Here is a 27,449-nt window from a genome sequence, read left to right as displayed (position 1 = left end):
TAAAATACACCTGCTGTAAACGAGGTTAATTTGCATCAAACCCTTTACAGCATTTTCTCGGAAAGGTTCATCTCTTACATGTTTGCAGGTCAGTTTGTTAGTGTTCACAACTGCATGCGTGCTAGGCTGTCAGTTTTTGAAACCCAAACTGTTTGTTTGGCAGTTTTACAAAGTGTTCGCACACAGTAGTGACATCTCAGTTTGGAAAAACGGTGATAAAATGCACCCCTCATCACTTGAAAAGAATAGAGAGGCTGGTGAGGAGACTATTCCAACTGGAAATACCGCAACAAGGTTTGCAGATTCCAAAGAAACTTGGTTGTGTGCCCGGCAGCACAGGTGCACAAACCTAAGCAAACACATATCCCAAAAGAGTGATGGTCCCACGCAAAACTGCGCAATTTCTTGTCCACGTACAGAACACACACTGAAGGCCTTGTATTTTCATGCACCATTTTGCAAATCCAGGACTTAAATGCTTACAATCTCCGATGACCGTGTTCAAAAGTTTCACATATTTCAACTTGTAACAATTTTCACTGTGACTGTTCTGCAGGAACATTTAACATATGTAACATTTCTTGCATCAGGTTTAGGTATAAGCCAGGCAAAGGATTTTGCCAATACCTTGAACGATTCCATGGGTTCTTGGATGCGTCGGAAGAGCTGTCTAGCCCACGAGATCTTGCCGGCCACAGGTGGCATATCCCTGGGGATGGGTGGGTCATCCTTGTGCTGCATGTACAACTGAAGAACAAACAATGCAATCAGTGGTTTAGGATCAAGTGTTTTCCGAGTACTGAATGGGTACTTACAAATGCTTCCCAAGGGCTCCAGAGATGCTCAAGCTTTGTTGTAAGCCACAAGATGTCCACTGACATTGGCGTTATTCTTCGTATGTCCACTGTTGGCAAGAAATCACTCGAGATAACTAGTGAAAAATGTCCATACAATGAGTACAAAAACTTCACAATACCAGAGGAAAGACAAGGTGGTGAAGCAAAATGTACTGTCCTTCTCAGATATCTGACAGTAACAAAAAACACATGGTGGTGAAGAAAGGTGTACTGTCCTGCACAGATATCTGACAGTAACAGAGGAAACACATGGTGGTGGAGAAAGGTGTACTGTCCTGCATAGATATCTGACAGTAACAGAGGAAACACATGGTGGTGAAGCAAGGTGCACTGTCCTGCATAGATATCTGACAGTAACAGAGGAAACACAAGGTGGTGAAGCAAGGTGTACTGTCCTGCATAGATATCTGACAGTAACAGAGAAAACACATGGTGGTGAAGAATGGTGCACTGTCCTTCTCAGATATCTGAGAGTAACAGAGGAAACACAAGGTGGTGAAGCAAGGTGTACTGTCCTGCATAGATTTCTGACAGTAACAGAGAAAACACATGGTGGTGAAGAAAGGTGCACTGTCCTGCATAGATATTTGACAGTAACAGAGAAAACACAAGGTGGTGAAGAAAGGTGTACTGTCCTGCATAGATATCTGACAGTAACAGAGCAAACAAAAGGTGGTGAAGAAAGGTGCACTGTCCTGCATAGATATCTGACAGTAACAGAGCAAACAAAAGGTGGTGAAGCAAGGTGTACTGTCCTGCTCAGATATCTGACAGTAACAGAGGAAACACATGGTGGTGGAGAAAGGTGTACTGTCCTACACAGATATCTGAGAGTAACAGAGGAAACACAAGGTGGTGAAGAAAGGCGTACTGTCCTAAACAGATATCTGACAGTAACAGAGGAAACACAAGGTGGTGAAGAAAGGCGTACTGTCCTAAACAGATATCTGACAGTAACGGAGGAAACACATGGTGGTGAAGAAAGGCGTACTGTCCTAAACAGATATCTGACAGTAACAGAGGAAACACAAGGTGGTGAAGCAAGGTGTACTGTCCTGCTCAGATATCTGACAGTAACAGAGGAAACACAAGGTGGTGAAGCAAGGTGTACTGTCCTAAACAGATATCTGAGAGTAAAAGTGAAAACACATGGTGGTGAAGAAAGGTGTACTGTCCTTCTCAGATATCTGACAGTAACAGAGGAAACACATGGTGGTGAAGAAAGGTGTACTGTCCTACACAGATATCTGACAGTAACGGAGGAAACACATGGTGGTGAAGAAAGGTGTACTGTCCTAAACAGATACCTGACAGTAACAGAGGAAACACATGGTGGTGGAGAAAGGTGTACTGTCCTACACAGATATCTGAGAGTAACAGAGGAAACACAAGGTGGTGAAGCAAGGTGTACTGACCTGCAGATATCTGACTGTGACAGAGAAAACACAAGGTGGTGACGCAAGGTGTACTGTCCTGCTCTGATATCTGACAGTAACAGAAAAAAACACAAGGTGGTGACGAAAGGTGTGCTGACGTGCACAGATATCTGACTGTGACAGAGAAAACACAAGGTGGTGAAGCAAGGTGTACTGACCTGCACAGATATCTGACTGTGACAGAGAAAACACAAGGTGGTGACGCAAGGTGTACTGACCTGCAGATATCTGACTGTGACAGAGAAAACACAAGGTGGTGACGCAAGGTGTACTGACCTGCACAGATATCTGACTGTGACAGAGAAAACACAAGGTGGTGACGCAAGGTGTACTGACCTGCAGATATCTGACTGTGACAGACAGTCCAAACTGAAATATCACTGAGACAATCGTCGCCTTACGCTTTTTTAATCTTAAGCTCTCTCCTTGCTCAAGATCCGATTTCAAGTACAAGTAAAGTCTCCCCGTCCAAATTTACCTGCTAATCAACAGACAGAAGCATACCACGTGTACCCAACATGACCTGCATGACTTACTAGCCTTTTTATCGCTGAGGAAACAGTTTCTTCACTATATCAACTTTCCAGGGCCTGGAGCTCCACATCAGTGCCTGAAGTCAAACCTGGGCCAGGTCTTGCAAGAAACCAAAACTCAATCACTGATATTGCAAAACAGATTTCTCCTAACTAAATACTAAAGTCATTAACTGACAAGATGCTACCTTTTTGATGCCTTCAAGCTCAGTGCCATAGTGCTGCAGTATGACAGAGTGCTTCTCTTCAATGTTCAGCTGAGGGATCTTCAGACTTGCAAATCTACATGAGCAAGGGTACATGCATGTGATGAGTATAGTACTATTGAAATAAAATATCTTAACCACTTGCTGCCGGGGTTTCGGAACCGGACTCCTAGGGTTAATATATGCATAGCCGGGCTCCCCGAAATCAGACAAAAGAGCTGCGCCTTGTGACAAAAGACCGTACTCGGAACAAAAGGCCGAGCTGCTGGGATTTGACAACATTTTTTCAGTTGTATAGTAGAGGAATCCATCATTGTTTTGAATGACAATACCACTGTTTGTGGCATTCAGGGCGAGTGGATTACCATCAGGGAAAAAAGCGCTCTGCGCTCCAGGGATGAGCGATACAATACCGCTATATGCTAATCTGGACGCCAGCAGCATCCTGTACCAGTTTCGGGAACAAAAGAAAATTACGTAACACTTCACAATCTGCGCTCTCTTTACAAAGCAGCAGGCCTGGCTGAAATACTCAGGCGTCAATAGATGTTGTCTGTCAGAGTAGCCACCAGACAGTCATTCATGTGCGTGTAAACGTCCAGTTAATGAAGTTATGTATGTTTGAAGACTTTTGAAAAATGGAAAATCTGAAAATCCACCGGGTATACATCACGCAACTTTCAATTAAACCCGGCAGTATGAAGTTTCAGTTTTTGGAAGAGACTTGCCAGGCTTCACAAAAACTTCAGCAAAAGTGACAAAGGATAAAAACAACAAAGCCATAAAACTGAAATGTGCAAGAGAAACATCACTTCAGTCCCAAAACGTACAGATTTGCAACACTAACTTTCCATTGGGCTATCAAGCCACCGCTGACGACCAACACAACAGCCCATGCCCACAAATACATTTGGCAGCCCAGTGTATAAGACACTTTGAGTGGACCCATTATTAGTCATTTTGTGCCAGTGAGCTGGTTCATTACCTCTTCAGAAGGACCAAGGCTTGAGTCGTAGAGGTAATCCTCTCAAAGCTGCTGTCTATAAACTCTTGGAGAGCGTACTGTAACAGGTTTGGCAAAAAAGCAATCAGTTAACATCACTCTGCTGTTCCAACACCCTCTGGGGAATCCAGAATCATCCAACCGAACAGTACACTATCTCCTCAGATGTACAATAAATGCAACACATGTACCTATGAATTATTCCAAATCTTCGCACAAAAGAAACTGCGCCAGCTTTAATTTCTTTGAGTTAAAGGTTCACATACATTTTGTACAAGCATGTGTATTACACAACTTTCCAGACAGAACAGTGCACTTTTATCACGTCATTGTACTGTGTTGATCTTGTAGAATTTTAGGAAGCCCTGTGGTCAAGTTGTTGTTTTTTTCATGAAATTTGACTCCAGCCTCTACAATTTAATTTTAATTTATTCATTTATAAAGCGCACATTTCATATAGATATGTTCAAATACGCTGTATAATGAAGAGATTAAGTGTGGAACAATGAATACATATAAATAGGAATGTTGTTTTTGTATCAAGACTTTTAGTGAGTTTGTACCTGCAAGTCAAACATATTCATCTTGAAGTCTTCAAAGTCGTTGTCAAAGTCCACCTTGCGATGGTCCAGCACGTCGTACGGCTTCTTCTTGATTCCCGAGTAGATATTCAGGAACTTGTTGGCCATGGGCTCGATGCCTTCAATGCGGGACGAGGTCAGGACGGAGTAGGTATCAATGGTGCCCAGCATCTCAATGATCTGAACAAAGCACAGAGAAAGACATCATTTGAGGCTGTCCGCTTACAAAGATTTCTGGAGTGAACTGTGTTTATGGAGCTGCCAAGTGGAATTACCCATTGGCAAATTGCTTCACAAATATCAGCCAGGGAACCAGTCACAGATTATATCTAACGTTATGACATTTAGGCTAATAAATCTAGTTTTCTGCTAAGCAACTAGTTTCTGGGATTAGCAAATTTCTGTTCCAAGCCCACAGTACATGTATCTGAAGCTCTGGAAGCCTGTTTTGGACAGGGCCTAAAGTGAAACTAACCCTCAATGTTTAGTCAGGCTCTAGTTTGGTTGGTTTTGCATTCAGTTATCTACTCTTTCCAATGTGTGGCTATGATGGAGCTTCTCAGGTTTCACCTTGTCAATCCTCTTGCAGAAGGCATCAAACTTGCCAAAGATGTACATCTCGGAGAAGTCGAACGGTCTGGCGCCCTCGATCTCCTCAATCTTCTTCTTGGTCTTCTGGAAGCCTCTCTGGTACTCCTTGTACAGTCTGGTGGCGGCGTGGAGCTTGTGGAGGAGGTCCTCGTAGGGCTGATCCCAGATGCGGCTCATGCCTTCGTTGGTTATGTAATTCTTGCAGGCCGTCACCATTTGGTTGGTCACCTATACCAATGACACAACCACAGAATTGCACCAATTCTTATCACCATTGTCTTCAACGACTAACGTACAAGTGCCGTTTGGGCGCACTTCATGAAAACCAAGCAATGAATAATTTTAGTTTTACAAGCTGATACCAAGATGCATGATCACCTCGCACACAACCATGTGATATTAAGATTTTGGTTTTTGAGAACTGACATACAAACATGTTGTTAATGTAAATTTTGGAAATAGCTTTAAAAGGCTTGGCAGAATACTTGTCAAATATAGCAGCAGTATTTGACAAAAAACCTAACACGGACAAAGCCATATTCAAGCTGGTGAAAACAAAACTATCCTGAACAGACATGCAGCACTTGTGTGTCCTTTTGTGAAAACAAAACAATGTGGAACTGAAAAGTATCTGTGCAATGACGTCAATGACGTTATGATCGAAGAAACATCATTTCAAATATGGCTCAGCCTCCGTGATTTTACCTGTCTAGAAAGATTTATGCTCCCACAAACAACTGCATGTGCATTTCAGGCTCCTGAATCTCAAACATTATTTTATTGCCGAAACAAATTTTTTTGTATTTATTCCCGAGAATAAATTTTTTTAACCTAAAGGTACAATTTCGGTCATCAGAAATATCTTTGTTTTAAAATGCATACTTTTGATAATACATACCTTAATGAATAAAGATGTCATTCTCTCTGAGGTGTTGTAGTATCTGGAGATACTGTGGATCATGCGGATGGCATTGATCAAACTAGGGATGCAATCAACCATACCAACCTGTGAAGATAATTAACTCTGGTCACAAGCCCTAAACAAATGCACACTATGGACCATTTCAACGCACAATGCTAGCATCCATGTTGCACACTGTTTATAAATATTTTGAGGCACACTGAACTGCCATGTCACTAAACTTCGCTGGTTAACATGGCGAACACATACAGCTTCTATGTAACTGTGGAATCAAGCAGAATGGCTGATCAATAAAAACAAACATGCGTCATAACACTTTGTGAATGCACCCAAGAATGAACAATACTTATTCCATTGTCGTGAGACTATCTACATGCTTATTGGAGCATTCATCTTTGCGTCGGAGAGATGTTAAGTTTAATTACAGGTTTTTGCCCTTACCCAACGTATACTCAAACTTAACACCTCCGCGACACAAACCACATCCTGAAAATACATTGCAGTACCTGCTGCTACATCAGACTCAGATGGGCCAGCCGACCCCGGCAAGCTCAGTGGTCAAGTGGTTAAGACATCTGCACTAGTAAACAGGAGGTCGTGGGTTCGAGTCCCACCCGAGCAAGATTGTAAATTTTTACGCAAGCTCTCCAGCACTGACCAGCACTGAGCATACAGTGTTTATTAATACACACCGGGTAAGGGCAAAAACCTGTAATTAAAATTAACGTACACGTTGTCAGGACCAAAAACGTTGGTGGGACAAATGTGGCACCTCCGTCTCCACTTTTCTAATGAAAGAAATTGTCCGCAAAGAACAGGCTGGATGGAAACTTTTACAATCTGAGCTTGGAAAAGTAGAACACATTTGGCCAATTAGTGATTCCAACTTTTAAATCTCCTCTAAATACAGTTCAGTTTGACTCAGTTGATTTACATTGTACTTTCCTACTGGTATGTATGACACAAATTATCATTCTGCGTCTCTTGAGTGACCTACTTTAATAATGAAGAGGTAAAGTCAGCCTCACTTACTGGGTCAGAGTGATAGAGTGGTTCGCAGAACTTCTCTAGAGTGTAGAGGTACTTGACATTATCCCTGGCCTCGTTGGCTGCATCCGTGATGCGAGAATCCAGCTCCTTCCATATCTGTGTATAGACCATCAGTCATTTCCACAGGATGAGGTGATTAAATGCTTCTCTGTGTTTATCAGTCACTTTGTATAGATACACATAGGTGTGGTAATTCCTGCTGCAGCCAGTTGATTTGGACAAAGCCATAACGTGTGCAGTTTCTGTGATTGGTGAGTAGCATTGACAATCACCGATGGTAATAGCTTCAGAATTTAGTCACAAACAATCAGATCCCTGATATGACACCCTCCAACCCAATGTAGCCTTACATGTATTTTCACTGGCAGACTATCACATAGCCAAATAAAATAAGGTAGAGTTTGAAATATCTCTACCTGGTTTTAACAATAACAGTAAAAAAAAAACAACCAAAGTTCAAGGTGGTTCAGTTGGTGCAGTGATTACTTCCCTTGCCTTCCCTGTCTGTGACCCTGGGTTCAAATCCCACCCAAGCCAACATGGGGATTGATTTTTGGGTCCCTTCCTGATTCTGTTGGTTTTTCCCCAGAATGCTCATCTGGGGTTTTTCACCCAGAAGATAAAGAAGAAGTGTCAGTAATGACCATAGCAGTTCCATGGCAATTATGGCTCATGTCGACCATGTTAGGTCCAACACAGGCATGGCGACAGTGTGGCTATGCAGAATAATAACTGACAAAATATAACTGAATTGCATTCATTTTGCATAGGAAATTCTCCTAAATGTAAGCACAAAAAGGATAAACCACGAACGTGTCAACTGAGAGAAAAGTGTGCATTTTTCAGCACTGTGCAAAGTTGGGCAAAGCTCTCACAAGGACCTAAGTAAGCACTGAACAAGCCAGGGCTGCATAAGGGCCAAATTTCACAGCACTGGTAACTTGTAACTTTCTCTGCAGACAGATTTTGTAGTTCCAGGTTACGATAGCGCCCTCTCTAGTTTTGTTAAGGGCAATCATTCATGAGGCAACATGACTTAAGTCTGTATCATGTACTGGGTAATCACACTGTATTTGTGTCCTTCCTTTGTCTGTGATATCATTCGCTTTATGGACATCAGCCCTACTGTATAGTGAATAATGAAACACAGGTGATAAAAAGTCACAAAATTCTCATAATCCATGTGAACGTGGTGTCACCGTCTGTGATCCTTCAGTCTGGCTTTGGAAAGGTGCACGACATGCATCAAAAGTTAGGGAATAGGGCTGGACAGACATTACCTTGAGGACCTTACTCTTGGCAAAGTTGAGCACATAGATGACCATCTTGCATTTATGGCTCTTAATCTGATCCACGATGGAGTTGAACCTGGCGGTCAGCAGCCTCCAATGCTCCAGTTCGGCCAGCGGTCCGGTGTCGTCTGCTTCCTTCCTCATTTGTTCACTCTCGGCCAAGACCTGGGACGAATGAGCGACAAATGATCACAAGGTAACTATGATGCCAGCCTCCACTCCACTGAAAACCACTTGGAACTGTTTAACAGAAAATCCTGCTTAGCAGACTTATCATGTATTATAAGCAAAAATAAGCACACCGCAGCTTTTTTACTGGAAACCTGTTGTTTTTTTTTTTCTACAACAAATATTTTCTGAACTCAACCAGTTCTCAAGTTAAGCTGCTCTGTTAACTACTTCCAACGCAATGATCAACAAATATGTCAACCAGCTGTGATCTATCAAAATGCAGCCCTACCAAAACAAAACTCTTCACAGACAACACAACCTGACACTCTCCGCATATGCATGATTGCACCGGGAGCATGCTCTGAGTTTTTAACTAGGAGCCATATTCTCTTGACGATAGTCAGAGCACGCTGACCGCTACACATGTAGGAAAGGGGTAGCTGCAGCATGTAAGCGAGGGCCGGACACTATTTTCAAAAAGTTGGCTTGGTGGGGTTACCTGTTCGATGTCCTTACACCAGAAGGTGACCAGCTCATCAAAGGCGTCCACGATCTCGGGGTTGGCTGCTGCCAGGATGCAGTCTGCTGCAGTGTGCAGGCTGTCAATGTCAACGGTTTCACAGTCACGGAGCTGGATGGCACCTGAAACATTGGTCTGTGCACCTGTTACAATAATGAATTACAGAAGACAAACTTGGTTGTCAGTTCTTTTGACGGCAAACTACGGACAATCAGCAAATTTCTCCAAATTGCTTTAACTTAACTTCAGTTGGACTGACACCTAAATTCAAAGCCCATCATTGTCCACAACTGTAACTCTTTTATCAAAGGCACTCATCATATTTACATATTTAATAATAATATAACTTAATGATTAAAGGCCTCTTGGTTAATTAACCACAAATAACTCTCTCCAGGCCTCAAATTTCATTTTTCTTAGAGCGCTGCCATTAGGCATTAGTGGACTGGCTGAAATAAAGGGCACTAATGCCAAACGTGAGGGCATTAAAGCCATCAGCGTACCAAAGTTCTGGCCATTAAAGCCATCAGCGTACCAAAGTTCTGGCCATTAAAGCCATCAGCGTACCAAAGTTCTGGCCATTAAAGCCATCAGCGTACCAAAGTTCTGGCCATTAAAGCCATCAGCGTACCAAAGTTCTGGCCATTAAAGCCATCAGCGTACCAAAGTTCTGGCCATTAAAGCCATCAGCGTACCAAAGTTCTGGCCATTAAAGCCATCAGCGTACCAAAGTTCCGGCCATTAAAGCCATCAGCGTACCAAAGTTCCGGCCATTAAAGCCATCAGTGTACCAAAGTTCTGGCCATTAAAGCCATCAGCGTACCAAAGTTCTGGCCATTAAAGCCATCAGCGTTCCAAAGTTCTGGCCATTAAAGCCATCAGCGTACCAAAGTTCTGGCCATTAAAGCCATCAGCGTACCAAAGTTCTGGCCATTAAAGCCATCAGCGTACCAAAGTTCTGGCCATTAAAGCCATCAGCGTACCAAAGTTCTGGCCATTAAAGCCATCAGCGTACCAAAGTTCTGGCCATTAAAGCCATCAACGTACCAAAGTTCTGGCCATTACTGCCATCCCGACATTTTTGCATGAACATCAATATTCGTTCAGCCTGGTCTAAGAAAACGTAGGATAGGGCCTACGCATTATACCTGAACATGGCCGTGATTAGTGCTGAACCAGCAGCCGAGTGTTGAAAGGCTTCGGCCCATTTTGACTTTAGCCGTTCTCTCTTCGGCATTTTGCCTACCACAAAAACTGGCCAGTCAACTGAGTGATTTTGTACACAACAACGTAGTTGAGTGAGAATCAGGGTAGTCCCGATTGATGTTGTACATGTACACTTCGGATCATGAGCAGTGCGTGGAACTAAACTGCAAACACTACATTGCCGTGTTACTTAAAATACTGCCACGACCATACAATTGTCCAGTGTGCATGAAAAACATAGAGCTCTCGATATACCGTTCACGCGTACACGTTGATGAGTACTTAGCTTTAGACCAACATTACTGCATGGTACATTAAATGCTTGGCTTGGACATGGGCTGTTATGTTAAATCGTTGGATAGGCCGGCAGGTGTTCCCTAGCAACACTGACTGTGCCGCACTTGCGATCGTGCAGTGTGCATGGCGCGGGCAAGGCTAGGCTCGGCCGCCGGTGCACGGTGGGCTGAAGGTATATGTACGATATCCCCACGTACACACAGTGCACGCACGCACTGCATATGCATGCATGCCATGCATTTGGGTGGTGCGGCGTGGTGTTCCGGTCGAATGTGAACGATCATGGAATGATGTGTACGCTGCTTTCCATGCCGCTGTCCGTGTACCTCGCTGAACGGGGGCAGTCAATATGCATGTACGTGTAGGGCACTACAGCCAAGAGAAAAAAAGGGCACTACCATCTTGGCGGTGAAACACGATTACTTTTTGGAGGCACCACGGCCAAATGGGAGAGCACCGACGGCCATGTTATCATGTTTATTCCAATATGCGCTTATGCCTGGCAACACGCGTTCATTTTACCCCTTCAACAAGAAGGCGCATATAACAGTACTCATGATAGAGAACAAAAACCTACTTCCGACATACTGCATGAAGCCATCGAAGGAATCCAGGAACTTCTTCTGCGTCTTCTTGCCGTGCGGCGTCTCCCCGAGAGCTCCCCAGTTTGCCAGGGCGTGGACAGCGGGCTTGAAGACCTTGCTGAGTACCTGCTGGATGCCAGGCAGGACGCTCAGCCTACCAGATCCAGACGCGTCAAAGAATCCATAGTTCATCTCCTAATTTGGTTTCAAGAACAATTCAAACATGATCAGGTAGTTCCTTTGTCATCCCTGCATAGTTTCTTGAATATACATGGATGAGATTGTCATCTGTCCTAAAAAAATTCTGACATTGCGTATAAAAAGTCGGTAAGATGCATTTCTTCCTATACCGGCAATGCTTTCAATCAGACTCAAAAGTCTGAATTCAAACAAAGTCTGAAATATCTCCTGTGTGCATATAAACATGGATTATTTTCTATGGGCGAGGTGCCTATAGGCCCAAGAAGTTTCAACTCCAGAAAGTTCTTGAACGCATAAATATGTCAGTGATAACAAATGTAAAGGTATGCCCTACTTGTAAACTCACCTCAGATGACCGCTTCAATTCTGCCTAAAACACGGAATTACAAGTTTGTTTTTAAATATTAATAGGAACTGAACCAGAACTAAACCAGGAAAAAGATGTGGGATTAAAATTACCTTGAACTTGTTATAAAGCTGTGAGTCAACATTCTTCAGTTTGCTACTCAAAAAAACAATTAGAACAAATACGGCCGTTTCACAATAGTGCGCCACCAAGAGTTTGCAATGCGTTGGCCAATCACAATGCACGAAATTTGTCAACCCAATGCATGTTTGGAAAAGGTAAAAAAATTCGCGCGTTATGATTGGCCAACGTGTTGCAAACTCTTGGTGGCGCACTATTGTGAAACGGCCGTAAAGAAAGATATTAACAGAAATCAGTTACCAATTAATGCAATTGAGAATATTCACAATTTCAAGCCATAAAAAGAGTTGTCAATCACTGACAAAGTAAATTCTAACAGCCTTGCTTGTTGAAATGTGCTTTGGCAATTTAGAAAATGCAGCAAAAATAAACATTCTTCTCAGAAGCATGAAAACTGCATTATTTAATTAAAACAACATGAACAGGTTAGATTCATCAAGAATGGCAATCGGCAAAAAAAAAGGTAAAACAAGATGAGCAATCATAGATGACACTCTGTCAAGAAAATATTTAACGCTTTTATCACAAATGACTAGTACATGTACATAGTCTAAATAATGGAGACCCGGAGGGAAAAACATCCCTTTAGAAGAACATCAGTGAAGATCAAAAACTTGAAATTTTTCTAAACACTGACATAGAATTGCACATTCCATACATGACAAACACACAACTGAGAATTATGTACAATGGCTGAGAAATTTACAAGGAAACAGTGCACAATATCTGTATTTGACAATGCACTGACCTCATGGAGGTTACGCTGGGTGAGGGCCTGATCCGTCTTGCTCCGTAAGAAGAAGATACACTGGCCAGTCAGACCTTCCTCCAGGCCACTGGTAACAAACAACCGCTGCATCTTGCCGCCTTTAGGCAGCGTCACGATGCGGCCAGAATCTGCACAAATAAAACCAAGGTAAGGTCAGTGGTGTGGCTGAGCCTACCAGAGGTCCCTGTAAGTCCATCAGAAGTCCACAGCAAGTCATCCACTCTGAAGCCAAGTAACCGGAGTGAACTGTGACGGAAACATTCCCTGTCACTGTTTCGAGTGTTTTACAGCGTAACTGGTCTTGTGACTGGACGTGTGAGAGGACTTGTGACTTGACTTGTGAAAGGCCGTGTGGATAGACTAGACCACAACACCAGTTTAAAAAAAATGTTCCATTTCAGCAGTGAGCTGGTTGTAATGAACACCACAGAAGCTAGGGAGGCAGTGCATACAATATACAAATTCAGTGTAGATATGAACTTTCACACAATGTCATTCATGTATACTCAATGATAAAACTAAATGCAGTCGTGGTAAAACATCATTTCTCGAAGAGGGGGCAAGTGACATCCTCAAACACACCTGCTACAAATGTAAAAGTTTTACCATGCCACAAAATGTCGTACATTTATTTTCAGGTCGGGAACTGAAGGGTTCTAGGCGGAGCAAGGCAATTTCTCCTTGGCAAAGGGAATCTGTATCAGAAAATCAACTTGGCTATGGGAACGTTTCAACGGGAATCGAGGCCACTGCCTCAAATGCTTCTGTACATGCCCTGTACTTTGTGCATGAGATAATGTCAGTGGTACACTGTGTGGTTTGATCATAGAACAGATATTACACGTAGCCCAGAGTTATCAGCTGAGACACACGCAGGTACTTATTACTTTCATCTTTTATTTTCAGTCATTTGAAATCACATTATTCCAATATTCACTTCACCTTGAACTGCATTATTCAAACTGTTGTCTGCATCTGTGCAAGTCTGCAAACTGATTCCTGCAATGTTTTCTTGACAGGGTCAACAGAGGGCAGTATTTAACCTGGCCGTGTCTGAAATCTCAAGCAGTCCCTCAGACAGCTCATTGTAAGTTCAAACTCTTAACATGAAAATTCTTCCTTTTTTTCCCCCAACAGGCAGCTTGCCCAAATATAGGCAATGGGTAAGGCACTTAATACTGATCTTGGCAATGACTGCTTCATCCGTCATGGACCATCATGTCGTTTAAAACAAGGGACAAATTCAATTGCATGTAAAAACCAGCTTACGTACCACAAAATCAACACTATTCTCACCACATAATACAAACTTTTCAATTTTTTCTTTTCAAAAGAGAATATTTATTATCAAAATACTTACTAAAATATTAGCAATCACAAGTCCACACAAGTCACCACATCTCCAGCTATTCAACTCAACAATGACAAATGCCTTCCATTGTATCTATTAATTCACCTTTGTTTTAGGCTGCATCCGAATCTCTTGTCTAGAGCTAGGTCTAGGTCTTTGCTCCATTAAAATGCGTGGAGATGCGTAGACAATAGACCTAGCCATAGCTCTGTAAGCCAGTTTCGGACACTGCCTTAGTTTGTGGCAAAGTGAGTCATAGTTGACTTATGATGGACTTGAATAGAACACAGTGACCTGTATAACATGTACAGTTTGACATCTTACCATGGCTAGGGGCGTCGCCATCTTGCAGGAAGAACATCAGCGATCTGGAGCCATCTTTCTCAAAGAATCGGTCAAACAGGTCCAATTGCTGGAGAAATCAGAAACATAATGAACACATCTCATCTGCAACAGCGCAAACAGATCGCAAAAATCTGTTCACCCTGCAATGCGTACAGTAGGTTCTTCTCTCACAGGCAATCCATCCCACCCAACGCTGAAGTGCACCCCACGGCCTCGACACTGACAAAGAATTGAAAGACTGGTGGGAAGCTTCTCACTCAGGCTCGCGTGTACACAAGTGGCACATTATGCAGGGCTGGGTCAATTCGAATCATTCACTATTTGAATAGTCGACCTTCAATTTGATCGAATATCCGAAAACTAGGTCGTACCGACCACCAGATTGTTGATGAACAAACCATATATAAAATCAGTTGCAATAACACACACATCTGTACATTGCAATCGATATAATACTTCTCACATCTAGGAGTATCTCCAGCCACGATTTAGCAAGATTTGAGAGATGAACAAGACTTATAGCCCTCTCGAAAATTTCTATTCCTTTTAAATTGTTTCATGACTAATTTACTTTTTAAATCGTTGTAAGATTTCTGAAGCTTTTCATTTGAATCTGCTTGAAACAAGCCTGATCCAAAGTGTAATGTTTCTCAAAATTTTCCCTTAGTTTCCTGAATTTTTCATTCGAATATTCAAATTTAAAAAATAATGTTCAAATATTCGACAATCGATCGAATATTCGGTTATTCGGATATTTGGCATAGCCTGAACATTATGCAAAGACCACGCACACTTGTTCCATAGTTGTGGGGACATACACTGGCCATAATACCACTTTTGTGCTCAGCACGTCCCGTGTCAAACACACATAAAAACTGAGCTCAAACGCTCACACGCTTTTGTAAAAGCATGCCCTCTCTTGTTCGGAGTGGATAAACACTAACAACATATTGCAAAGTGAAATTCCCACTGCCATCACTACTGTGACCTCTTTCAAGGTATCTGCCAAGTGATGAGTGGGAAATGCTGTCTGACGCTGCAGGGCTTACCTCAGAGGAGTCCAGCACATGTTCTTCAATGGCTGGTATGTCTAGACTAGTATGCATCTGGATGATCTCCATGATGTGCTTGTGGAGAGGGGTGATGCGGGCACGACGCATCTCACGGGTATCTTTGGCTCGAGCCTATAGACAAATGTCCAAAGATAAAATCATGAACTGTACAGCGCGTTCTACCAGGAACAGGAATGAAAAGCAAACAAGTGCTATGGAAACAGTCAGGACACTAGGTTGGCACACTGGCAATATTCTGGCCTTGCAACTGTGTGATCGGGGTTCGAATCCCACCCAGGCCAATGAGGGGATTACATTTTCCAGTCCCATTCCAGGATTATCCTCCCACCTCTATCTACAATGCAAAATTATTCGTTGTCCTAAGGCTGTCTGGTTTTATTCAGGACTTTGAGTGACTTTGCACGTTTGAAGAACACTTGGATTTCTCGCCAGATAGCAAAATGAAACAAACAAAATGGACTTCTGCAAAGGTAGAATATGTTCAGTGTGCACATTGAACCATTCTGTGAGAAACACAGCCCAGTTGGCCTTTTCAAAGCGTGGCCGACACAATAGGAGGGTGCTATTTCACGGGGGTAACTTTGGAATCAATATTCACACAAAACTTTAACCAAACCAAATATTGCCCCCAACTGTGTCCACCATATCTCAGATAGTCTAATATTATACACCCTGTCTGTCATTTCTTGCACCCTTCCAATTATCTGGTCATACTTGAGGAAAAAAAAGGGGGGTGGATGTGGAATCAACACTTTGCAGACAGGGAGGGGGGGGTCTGATGCCATACATATGTACACAGAGCAATAACTTTGCTTTTTAATAAATTGACACAAAAACCTATTGCTACTTTCTGGGACCAGCTTTTATACATTAAAAACTGTAATAACATATACAACCTTTCATTACCTCCATGTGAAAGGCCTAACAGGTGTAGTTGATTGGGAAGGATTCATTGTGCCATGGTCTTGGGCTAGACCTTGTGTTGTTGATGCACAGCCATGCACAAATTCAGAGTTGGATTATATCTGAAATCATCTACACACTGTTCCCGGATATCATACACCCGCCTCAACATGACTGAAACTGCTCATGGATTTTGGAGGATTGAAGCAGCGGTCAACCCTCCCAGGAGCGCATGCAAGAAATACTGGAAAACTGTGGAGGATGGCGGCTTTATGAAGTTTTTGTCGTGGAGGCAACCGGAGGATTTAAAAGGACTGAGGTTGCATCCTTGAAAAAGCGAGCCTGGGGGTAAATGAATGCCGACTCTTTGTGAGGGCACTACTGAGACACCATCCAGTTAATACAGTTGTCCTACCAGCCCCTTGTGTTATACTGGTTAAGGGGGCTGCACGGAGCATATCCACTCACTGGCAACGAAGAGAGAGGTTTGGTGGGGAACCATTTCATTCAGAGCCGAGTGCCTGGAAAAACTTACTCCAAAGGCTGTGCTTTCCTGGTCATGCATGTATGCAGCATGGCCTGCACCAAAGCGGCAAGAGCCTATGAGCATATCATAACATGCAGTCAACCCCGGTAAGTGGGAGTTCCTGCTATTCACTAATCTGAGGAGACGCCATAACTGCAGTGGTACCACATTAACACATGCATTCTTATGAGCCTGAGGTGCATGTTTTGGCAAATCAGGACAATCTATTGGTTAAAGAGGCATGACAGGCATGTGTACCACCTGCCCACGAGCAATCTTCCACCACCTGTGATGGCTTCAACTGGTTGCTGAATTGCACTGTACAAAAACATGCAATCTCTGGCTCCTGCAAGGGGGAGATCGGCCAAGATGCGTACCTGTCTTTCCTTGAGCGTTTCTGCCTGTACAGCCCCAACCAAGCTCTTCCTCTGCATTCGCATTCGGGGATGAAGACTCAGCCGCCGTTTGTCATGTGGGTGATCACTGCTGTCGAAGTGGCCATGCGACCCACCGTGGGCATTCAAGTCATCGTGGGACATCTTGACTCTCTGCACTGTGGTATTGACAGCACAAGCAAAAGGGAAAGCATACCAGTATAGGCTGTGAATAAGCCATTTGGGAGTTACATTTGAATACAATCTGGTACACTGAGTTATTTGATAGCACACAAACATAAAAAATTTATTTCCCGAGACTAAAGATGCTGTTGCTATACCTCGTGAATCCGGGCAAGCTTTTGCATAGTGACCAGCATCTCTCGAATGGACTGGTTCCTTTGTGCCCTTCTTATCCGTTGGGAATAGTGTATTGTTGCAAGGCTTAGCAAAGCTTGCCCCAAATCACGAGGTATACATGTAGCAACAGCATCTTTAGTCTGGGGAATTGAAATTGTTATGTACCCCTGAATTTAAAGAACTCAGTGTACCAGATTTTATTCAAAGGTGACCAGCAAAAGGCTTATTAAAATATAACTCTGTGTTGATTACTAAGGCTGTATTAACAAACATACCGCATATGCGTGTGGTTGACGGAATTTTTTTGCACTCCAAAGTCACCATGACATTTCACTTCATTCTTAGCAATGCATACAGTGAGTGCAACAGTTCTGGGTCAAGTTTCATACAAAATACTGCATGCCTTCCGAATATTTGTGTCTACATGACACCAATTTATAGAAAACTTCTTTCTTTGGTCTTGAAACAAATTCTTTTACCCACGATACAGTTTAAATGGTCTTAGCTATGAATTTTTCTTGCACACATTTTTTTGCTCAACTTTATACTGCTCTTGTATGAAAATTATTTGACCTCCCTTTTTGGTTCTGATGAAATGAGATTTCCAAAATTTTTCTGACAATGGAGGGCACTGCCAATGTGATTTCAATCAAGGAAGACACTGTTCATATCATGGGTTTCGTTTGTCTGAAACAGAAAACCCTAAACATGCCCACTGGAAAAAAAATCTGAAGAAAGGGCTGCAATTGACTCTGCAAAGACAAAGAAATTTTAGCCAGAAAAATACAAAAATTCCAGTACCACAATTTTGCTCATGAGTTTGGAAACCTGTGTCTGCATAAATCCAGAAATGCACCCAAAAACCCTGTAAAATAGCAACACAAACAATTGAAATTGGTTTATTGAAACTCAAAGGTGCATTTCCAGTAAAGTATACATGTAAATCAGAGTTACTGCGACCCTACGAATTGCCTCTTTTAACATTTGGACGGGTGATTTAAAGTGTGCTAGTTACCTGGACTACTTTTCCGGGCCAGGTTATAGGCCTTCGCCTATTTAAGATTGAATCGCGTGCATGAACCCATGTAATTGAATCCCTGTTTAACGTATTTTAGCACAGGAGTGTGAAAAAGTTCCATATGGGTACAAATTCCAGATATTAGGGGTCCATTTTTTTGGTGTTTCTGTCACATCTGACATATGATTTTGTAAGTTCAGAACAAATTTTCTAATTTCCAAGAGTGATGAACTAATGCAAATTACCTGCCAAATAAATAGTAACAGTTTGAAATCAATTCCAGTGATATTTCCATGTCAAATAACAAAGGTCAGATGTAACACGGACACAATATGTCACACTTTTGGACCCTTTATTTCTGAAATTACCCATAAACGGATGTCAGTTATTCTCTACAGTGATCTATATAGACCCATGCAGTTAGAGTCAGAGGCTACTCTGTTATTTTAATTTAATCACAATGGATGCACAAAAAGCTTACTTGAGCCTATCCTAGAAGAAGAAAGAAATGCCCTCTAACGTGACGTTATATGCAGGGAGTCTATTACTTAGCCATCAGAAAGCAAATTCATGTCCAGAAAATTTCAATTTAGGAGGGAAAATACCAAGTGGTTTATTGAGTAAACACTTAGAATTTTTCAGGGCAGTCTCATAGGGTTTGTGTACAGGGTGTCAAGTGGCGTCCACATCAGGAACCGTTTCCCGGGAATGAACCAAACTGCTTTGAATTAGCTTAGATGAGATTTGAGGTTCGTCACCCCCTCCCCAGCCATGGTGAAGGTAGGCCTAGCAACATCATACTCAAAGTGACAAGTCATATGGCCTAGGCATGCTCCTCCCTACCCTCACCTAGTGCATGGAGGAAGGAAAACAGACAGTCAGCCCGGGCCCACTCCCAGGCTCAGCCATCATGGTGATCCCCCCCCCCAAGAAGAAACAGGCTTCCACCATCCCATCATCGACACTGCTGCAAACAAATAACTAGGGCCTAGGCCTTGCCATGCTAGCCCTTTTGCATGCATAAATTTTGGAAAGGTACCCAAAACTGACCCCACAAAGTTCAGTAATATAGAATTGATCCATAAGATTAAGAGTACGTAGTCCTTGGCCCTGGCCACCATCTCACCTGACTGCGACAATCCCGGCTGCACTGAGCGCCATGACAGCACATGTGATATCAATCCCCCAGCTCGATACGCCAAAGCCAAACATGCTTTGTTCTCCTGAGGCGAGCCCCGACAGTCTTCAAATTTCCTCCAATTTGCAAAGGCTGAGGACTATGCTCACCTGAAATTGTTTGGAGTTGACAGCACTACACGTCTGAGTTCAGACCGCGACCGGCCGACCCTAATCTTTTGACTTGTCAGCTACGGACCGCTTCATCATCGCGCCTGGCATGCAATGTTAGCTGCACCGTACAAAGTATGGGCGCTACCACTGCCATTAACGCTACAGTGCTCCGACCTCCATGGCATGTCAAAATGGTCGAGGTCCTACACAAAACAAACCTGAACTTGCCATGAAGAGTACTTACCAGATGACCAGATAAGCACCAACAAACTTTGTCGGCACTCAGAATCTTATACTCTGCGCTTTGATTGCAGAAAACGAAACAAAAATTACTTCGGCTGCTTTTCCTACCTCAATGGGCTGAGCTACATGTAGCGGTAGTAGGCCCAAAGTAGACTTAAAGCCTTACAAACGTAACGTAAATAAATAGGCGCAGGCCTACGTGCGTCCCGCGTCACTCGGTAAATTAAAAATTGCCTACATATCACGCCTATAATGCATCCGCCAGGGACGAGTTATTTCCCATGGATAAATAGACCCAAGTGTAAAACTGTGTGATCTAATAAAAGTTGAAATAGACTCATTTTTTTCTTCCTTTTCTTCAGTCTTTAAGCCACAATACTTTCAACTAAAAGTAATTCATTTCTGGACTATTTTATTTTGGTGTAATCACAATAGGTGAAACTGTCTACGCGCAGGACGCTCAAACTTTCATCCAATCAAAATGCTCAATTAGTAAAGACGAAATTGCTTCAAACCGTCTGCCAAGCATTAAAACTAAATGCCCAGAACAAGATAGAGATTAAAACACAGATACTAAAGAACAACATCGTAATCGATGACGATAGACGACGTTAATGAATGGTGCCTCAAAATGAGCGCTTAAAGTTGGCCTGAAAAGTACACACGTGAAAGAGAATTCCCGCCTTTTATGACCTTTTCAAAGTTACAAACAGAATCACTAACTTGAAAATTGCAACAGTTCGTAAACTCAGTGTAGGCCTACAGACAGCCAACTTATTTGGAGGCGTGTTGAGAACCAAAGTTTCGGGGGATTGTTCTTTCGGAGGGGGGCACGAAATTGGGAAATGAATTTTTACCTTTTATGGCCTTTTTCAAGGTTGAGGCTGCATTTTTAGTTTTATACATGCTTTTGGAAGGAAGAGAAATGAAACAAATCAAAGAATGTCGCTTTTCTGTCATTAATTTTAAAAAGACTTGCGGGGTGGCCTCCGTTGTCCCCCTTTGACCCGCCGTTAGTGTCACTTCGCGTCGTCTTTCCATATGACCGGAAAAATTATTTATCATCGGTACTCACAACCTGGTTAATATCACTTTCCTTCACTATATTTAGAACATCTCGTTTTTGTGTAAAACGTCGGAATTTTAGCGTCCCATTGTGCGTGGATATCACCCTGCGCTCCTGGCCCACGCACATTAACAGTGCAAACACGCCTCCAGTAGCCTAATTCGCCAAGGCCTTCGTGACTTAGCTGGCATTTATTTTACAAGACAGTGAAGCTACCGCGAAACCAGGCAGCGACTGGGGCGGATTTCTGGGCGTGGCACTACGCGACGGCCAGTGTGCAGTCTAGATGAAGGCAAATACCCTGGGTGTATGACGTCACCAGACGGGGGGGGATCCAACTCATGCGCTACCGGCGTAATCGATTGAGGGAAAAAACACGAGCGTTCAGTAGCACTGAAGCTTGACATCCTGTGTAATCGCCTCGTTGGCCACGTTCTGCTTCTTGTACAAAAAATCCCAACCAGAAAAAAAAAAACCACCTGTGTGCAAAAATAAGCGGAAGCGCGACCACGGACGGTTTCCGGAATCAAGTCGTGGAATGTGATTCCGCGGAATCAGACTGAACAATGCCGGGGCGTTATTTGCAACCAGGGGCTTTCCGTCTGCGGTGAGTTCGATGAAGTCCGCTCTTATCAAGAGCGAGACGATTTGCAGGGCATCCGTTGTGCGGTTATCAGCAAACCTTATCAAAGGGCTTCTCTTTTTTTTTTAGGATGGATTAACATAATTAATGGCATGCATGTATGTATAGGCCCACGTTGTCAGACAAATGATTAAGTTACGCTCAACACTGAGCATTTAACAAAAAATATGTTCTTTTGAAACGTCATACATTGTTTAAGCACTGATCATACTTGGAAATTTTCTAATTCACGAGTATGTTTTGGCAGACGTGCATTCTTTTAGGGAAGCTGTGGTATAGATGGGAACAGAGGTAGGATATGACTAAGCCAAACATGGCCCCCTCCTCAAAGACACGCCATATGAAGATTAAAACAAATATGGGCAATATTACTTGCCAAAGGAAAAGGTGGAAAACCTAATCATACTTAGACGAGGCGATGGATTTTTTTAAAACCTCCACGGTTTCAGCAACGTCGGGCTTGAACTTTGAACGTATCGAGGCAACCAGGCATGCCTAACGACAGGTGTGTCCTTATTACCCGCCCTTGAACTGAACTATATATCTGTGTACTCAGTAAGGGGTTATAACATCGATCCACAGTTGACGGGATTTTCGATTGTGAATTCTGATTGCAAAGAAATCGATTGCCACATTGGAATTAGGCTGATGATGTTGAGATGATCGTTTTTTTCACTGCTAATATGTCTGGTGATTCAGGTGCCCGGGGTAAACACATGCTAGCCGTGTGTCCACATTACAAGCAAAATGCACTCTGCACTATACAGTCATTTGCAAAAGTTTAGGACCACCCATACAAAATGCGTAAACCTGAAGAAAAAACAGACTTAAACTGATCAATCATGGCAACTTATGTTTAATTTCAAAGTGTAACCTAAGTAAAACAGGTTAAACAGCTATTTGACCATTTCCATGATTTGAAATGTTAACAGCCATTAGTATGCCTTCCTTTATTTCTGATTGCTTAGACTGGCCTTTTTTTACCCATGCTGCCTTACAGACAAAATGTCATACAACTTGATCTGCCTTTGCAAAAATATCATTCAAATGGGTAGCATTTCACGGACGCTATGCACCAGTTCAAAGATACGTCAAGTATTCATTCAATGAGACAATGTAATGCAGGCCCAGGTGGTCTTAAACTTTTTGCAACTGACTGTCGTGCGTTTAGCTACGTGTTCTATCGGAATCCCTACTCATTTTATAACATCCACATGACCTTTGTGTATTTTGCGAGGGCGGTGACGGGAGCACATGGCGTAGCAGAACGGGTTACAGACTGGGGGCGGCGACCACACCGAGAAATTCTGGGTTTACCAAACTCTGACATGAAATTACAACCAGGGTATAGTTCAACGTGTTTCAAGAAATTCTATTCAGTCTATTGTGTGTGTGCAATCATTAGGCCTACTTCCCGCACCGCCCGCACGTGAATGTTTTTATTGACATTCCAATTGTGTACCGCGAAATCTGGGAAGAGGGCGTTTGGAAATGTCAGCTGTACATGAGTGAGTTTATTGAATGATAGCAAGTTCTTTATTTGTGTACGCGAAGGTACAAGGGTCAGATTGAGCTTCAGAATACTCGTATAATGTGGATATATACTCGTCTTTCTAATTGCTATTTTTACCAATTGGCATTGGCCACCCGTTCCACTTAGCTTGAGGGGGTTAACTTCAGAGTGCAACTTTAGTGTGCAAGTATGGTATAGCACGCCCGTTACTTTTCATTTACTTCTCTTGAAGTGCAAGCATCAAAGTACGGGATATTGAATTTGGCAACACGCAACGATTCTTTCCTAATTGCATTGAGGTCTCTCCAGAGGATCTTTGAAGTTCAAGGCACATGCTTGATGGAGCAGATTACAGTGTACACCAGACATTTTCCAAGGCACTAGTGAGACCCGTTTTATGCTCAATACGGGGGCCAAATTGACGAATCCATTAAAATATGCTGTTCATAACACAGGATCGCCGTAAACAACCATAATTTGGCGTAGTACCGCTGTCTTGTAAAGGAAACGCGATACCTTCCTCAACATTTCGAAACTTGTTTTATGTGCCATCGTTTCCTTATCCATGTTTTTATTTTTGTAAAGTAATATTTCCGTGGGCGTCAATGAAAGGTCATAATTCTCAACTGATAACAGTCCATGAATGGGTGACAACCTGGAATTCATTCAACCATACTCACATTTCTAAAGGTTTTCGCAATCACATATACCCACGAGACGGCCCTGTACCATTCCAGCGAACACACCTGGGTTTACGCAGAACTCCCTACCGCTGGAGGCCCCGCTTGCCGGTGTGGCGGTCTCAACTGTCTCCCGGTCTCAGCGGTCCCCTGAATAGCCGGACATTAAATGGACAACTTTACCGTTGTTGTGCGCAGAGATGGCATGACGTATTTTACCATATTTGGTAAAGGGGACCGCTGAGACCGGGAGACAGCTGAGACTGCCACACCGGTTTACACGGCTGAAGCACGGACGTATATAAAAAAATCTGGACTTGCAACGCCTTTGTATGAAAAAGAAGCCAACCAGCAGCCATTTTACCGAGCCGAATACAAAGGCGTGGGTTGGCTCCCTACTATTGACGTCAGGAAGAACAAAGGCGGGCATTACCAGGAAAGCTTTGTATTCGGCTCGGTAAAATGGCTGCGAGTGGATTCAATGACTCTATAAGCTGATTAAGGGCATTACGAGTCCAGATTTTATTATTCACGTCCGTGGGCTGAAGCGGGACAATGGGGCCGACGTAGATCCTTTCTAAAATTAGCCGGAGTGTTGTTGACGTGCTATCCAAAAATACTGGGTTACTACGAACGAGAGGCTTAGAGTTCATGTACAGCAGCTCGCTTCCTAAGGCTTTTTCTTCTCCTCATCGGCTAAATTTACTCGAAGGCGGGGCTGACTTGTAGCACTGAATAAAACTGAGTATGATTCCATCCGCTCATCAGCTTCAAGATTGATCACAGCATGCATAAAAGTATAGGACCTATATACCTATCCATGGACATACCAACGACGGGACGATCAAATCGCACATGTGGGAGGGGGGCTGTGGGTACCGAGATGAGATAAAAATCACTATAGCCTAATGTCTGCCAGCAAACTGACAACCGCTAGTAACCCCAAAACCGCGTTAAAGCATTCAACACTTACCTTTGTTGCTATCAATTTTGTACGAACACGTTTGAATACAAAATATGTTTAGCAGTGTTTAGAATGGAGCATTGATACAGGAGGCAGGTAATATTCGACTTCTGAGCAGTGATTGCAAAGTGATAGTAAGATTGTTTAATGTTGTTAAGCACAGTTTTGAGAGTGCAGTTTGTTTTTTAAAGGCTCGCCTCTGCAGCTCTGGTGCTGACGTTCTAGGAGGAAAATCCCAAAATCCCAGCTGCAAAGCGATGATTTAAAACGGATCAACCTTTCACCAATCTTTTTAATCACGTAGACATTAACAGTCTCATGTAAGATTTCATGCCATTAATCATAGGACTATTTGCTAATCAGCCTGCCTCATGCCATGCATGCCAACACGCACATGGAGCAATGTGACAAAATAATGCAGTGGACCAGGCTGCCCATCATCGATGCTCCATCGCAAAAGTGGTGTTTCTATCACGGGTTATCCCACTAGAAAGTTTACACAGTGCGCAACAGGTGCGAGTCGGCAACCCACCATGCAGCAGACTCCACGAGTGGCATTATCCATTGCAAAACCACCAAAACAGAGTTTCATTTCTTAAATAAGTAGGCCTAGCAGGAATTCCTGCCGAGGATTTTGAGTTTATTACTGAGACATTTATTCTGCCATGTCATACTTCCATATACATACCAGATCGAGTGATTATTTTACGCAATTCTGGCTTGCAGTTACACATTTTCCACTAACTGTGGACAATGAGCCCCTTCTCGGCAATCAACGTGGCTCAGGTATGAGTGTGTGGTCCAGTACGTTTCTAATGTGCTAACCCGCGCATTCCATGTAACAACTAGTGATACGGGGAAATCCAGGTGAATTTGGGGTCCCAATAGTCGGGTACCAGCGACCTTCTGGTTTCAACCTTGAGTTTGCATTTGTAGGCTGGTAATGGGTGCCATAAACGCCCGAGTGAACAGACCAACACGACTGAGCTGGGAGTTCAAAGTATAATTGTTTGCGCTCTTTTGTAATTGACTTTTCTGTGTATACTGCCCTCACAACGGCTTCACGGAAATCGCGACCAGGTACGTTGGGTTTCAGGAGAAAAGGCGATGGCTGGGAATCAGTTGAGTTTGAGATGCCGAGGAGCTCAGACGCTTGATCTGGAGAGGACTTCTCACCTGGACTCCACAGGTGGATTGCATGCCAGACACTCACCGCAGATAATCCACCACGGTGGTGTACCGAACTAGATTTACGACGACCTCTGGCTGGAAGCCCCTCTCGTGGCATGCGCTCAGTTGCATCAAAGATCTAAGACGCTTCTTCCAATTCCTAAACTGACCTCTGCCCTGGATAAACTACCAGTCTTGTAGGCCTATTTCATACAATTCTGTCAACTCGTCAAACCTATCGAAGCTGCACAAGGTAGGACTTTAGCAGTCTTTTGTCTCATAATTGAAGTGGCAGGCCATGACAAGTATAAATTTCAAGACACGACCCTGCAGTGCGGGTCTCGGGGTATATGCATTCAAAGTTGTCTTAATTGTGGGCTTGGCATAAGGTTTGCATCCTTTAGTGTATATAGTGAGAAAAACAGAACAAAGTTCATTTTTGTAGCGCCTCTACCCAGACGAGATACCCTTCCACCATCGCCGTCGCCAGGACTTTTTTCCAGGGGAGGGGGACTATTTTCCCTGGGTGCGGAATTTCCTGAGAACAAGCTAGGTCTATAGTGGTTTTTTATGCCCCCCCATTTTTATGGGGGGGGGGGTAAGGGCCCCCTCTTGCCCTCCCTTCGCGACGCCCATGCCTTCCTCATATTGCCATGCGAATCAGCTTCGTCCGGATCGCTGCTGTTTTTTGTAAACTCTTTTACATGCAAATTTGATTGAAGTGAAATACACCTTCATTCTCAAGGCCTGCCCTCCCACCGATATCTCCCAAAATGTCATGCACACGTTTCCTTGGAAACAGACCAGACCAGAGACAAGATTAAAAAAAAGTAAGGAAATCAATGCAGAGAATTATGTGGAAAAGCACCAAGAAAATGCCGAAAAAATCCTAATTCCTAGACATTTGCGCTTTGTGATCGGGTTCAGGGGACACACCAGCAGGCTCTTGCTCTGGAGACTGAGGTGCCTCCCCCTTTTTTGGCCCTTTGCCAATTGCTCTTAATGCACACCTCGTTTGTATCGTATAATGTTTTCGGATTTATCGCCATTTGTCCCCATTCCCTACCGTTTGTGTTGCGCGTTCCCCCTTTTTGTCAATGTTTCATCCACCTCTTTACTGTATGACTCCACTGAAAATTCGGGGCCTTGGGCGATATTTTGCAGTATTTTTTGTCATTTAGGCATAAACACTTTTCAACTTTTCCTCGTACCCAGTTTCCTTGC

General features: G+C 43.2%; 2 protein-coding genes across 10 annotated transcripts in view; one reads left to right on the top strand and one right to left on the bottom strand.

The window, feature by feature from the left end:
• Positions 1 to 27,449, bottom strand: part of dnah8 (dynein axonemal heavy chain 8) — a 133,200-nt gene that overhangs the window by 87,218 nt on the left and 18,533 nt on the right. The window contains exons 1-15 of one of the 7 annotated variants that reach the window (XM_087142390.1): positions 24,092 to 24,211; positions 17,282 to 17,457; positions 15,452 to 15,586; positions 14,382 to 14,469; positions 12,686 to 12,834; positions 11,243 to 11,444; positions 9,142 to 9,305; positions 8,460 to 8,636; positions 7,162 to 7,275; positions 6,106 to 6,213; positions 5,187 to 5,435; positions 4,599 to 4,796; positions 4,018 to 4,094; positions 3,015 to 3,108; positions 628 to 747 (exon numbers count right to left, since the gene is read on the bottom strand). In XM_087142390.1, coding sequence (XP_086998516.1) covers positions 628 to 747; positions 3,015 to 3,108; positions 4,018 to 4,094; positions 4,599 to 4,796; positions 5,187 to 5,435; positions 6,106 to 6,213; positions 7,162 to 7,275; positions 8,460 to 8,636; positions 9,142 to 9,305; positions 11,243 to 11,444; positions 12,686 to 12,834; positions 14,382 to 14,469; positions 15,452 to 15,586; positions 17,282 to 17,443 — 2,037 coding nt within the window. In that variant the 5' untranslated portion in view covers positions 17,444 to 17,457; positions 24,092 to 24,211. Of the gene's footprint in view, positions 1 to 627; positions 748 to 3,014; positions 3,109 to 4,017; positions 4,095 to 4,598; positions 4,797 to 5,186; positions 5,436 to 6,105; positions 6,214 to 7,161; positions 7,276 to 8,459; positions 8,637 to 9,141; positions 9,306 to 11,242; positions 11,445 to 11,909; positions 11,953 to 12,685; positions 12,835 to 14,381; positions 14,470 to 15,451; positions 15,587 to 17,281; positions 17,458 to 19,782; positions 19,916 to 19,943; positions 20,086 to 20,190; positions 20,403 to 24,091; positions 24,212 to 27,449 lie in introns of those variants that run through there. The other 6 variants (XM_087142388.1, XM_087142387.1, XM_087142389.1 and 3 more) reach the window with 6 other exon arrangements.
• Positions 21,661 to 27,449, top strand: part of LOC110985971 (uncharacterized) — a 37,092-nt gene continuing 31,303 nt past the window's right edge. Inside the window, exon 1 of one of the 3 annotated variants that reach the window (XM_022247511.2) lies at positions 21,661 to 21,862. The gene's annotated coding sequence lies outside the window, so the exon portion shown is untranslated. Of the gene's footprint in view, positions 21,863 to 26,020; positions 26,479 to 27,449 lie in introns of those variants that run through there. The other 2 variants (XM_022247509.2, XM_022247507.2) reach the window with 2 other exon arrangements.

Source organism: Acanthaster planci, linkage group LG10 (assembly GCF_054643075.1).
Source record: "Acanthaster planci isolate LZ-2023a linkage group LG10, COTS_SCS, whole genome shotgun sequence".
In the NCBI taxonomy this organism is placed as follows: Eukaryota; Metazoa; Echinodermata; class Asteroidea; order Valvatida; family Acanthasteridae; genus Acanthaster; species Acanthaster planci.
The sequence above is the reverse complement of the archived record's forward strand: the minus strand, read 5'-3'. Positions and strand labels throughout refer to the sequence as shown.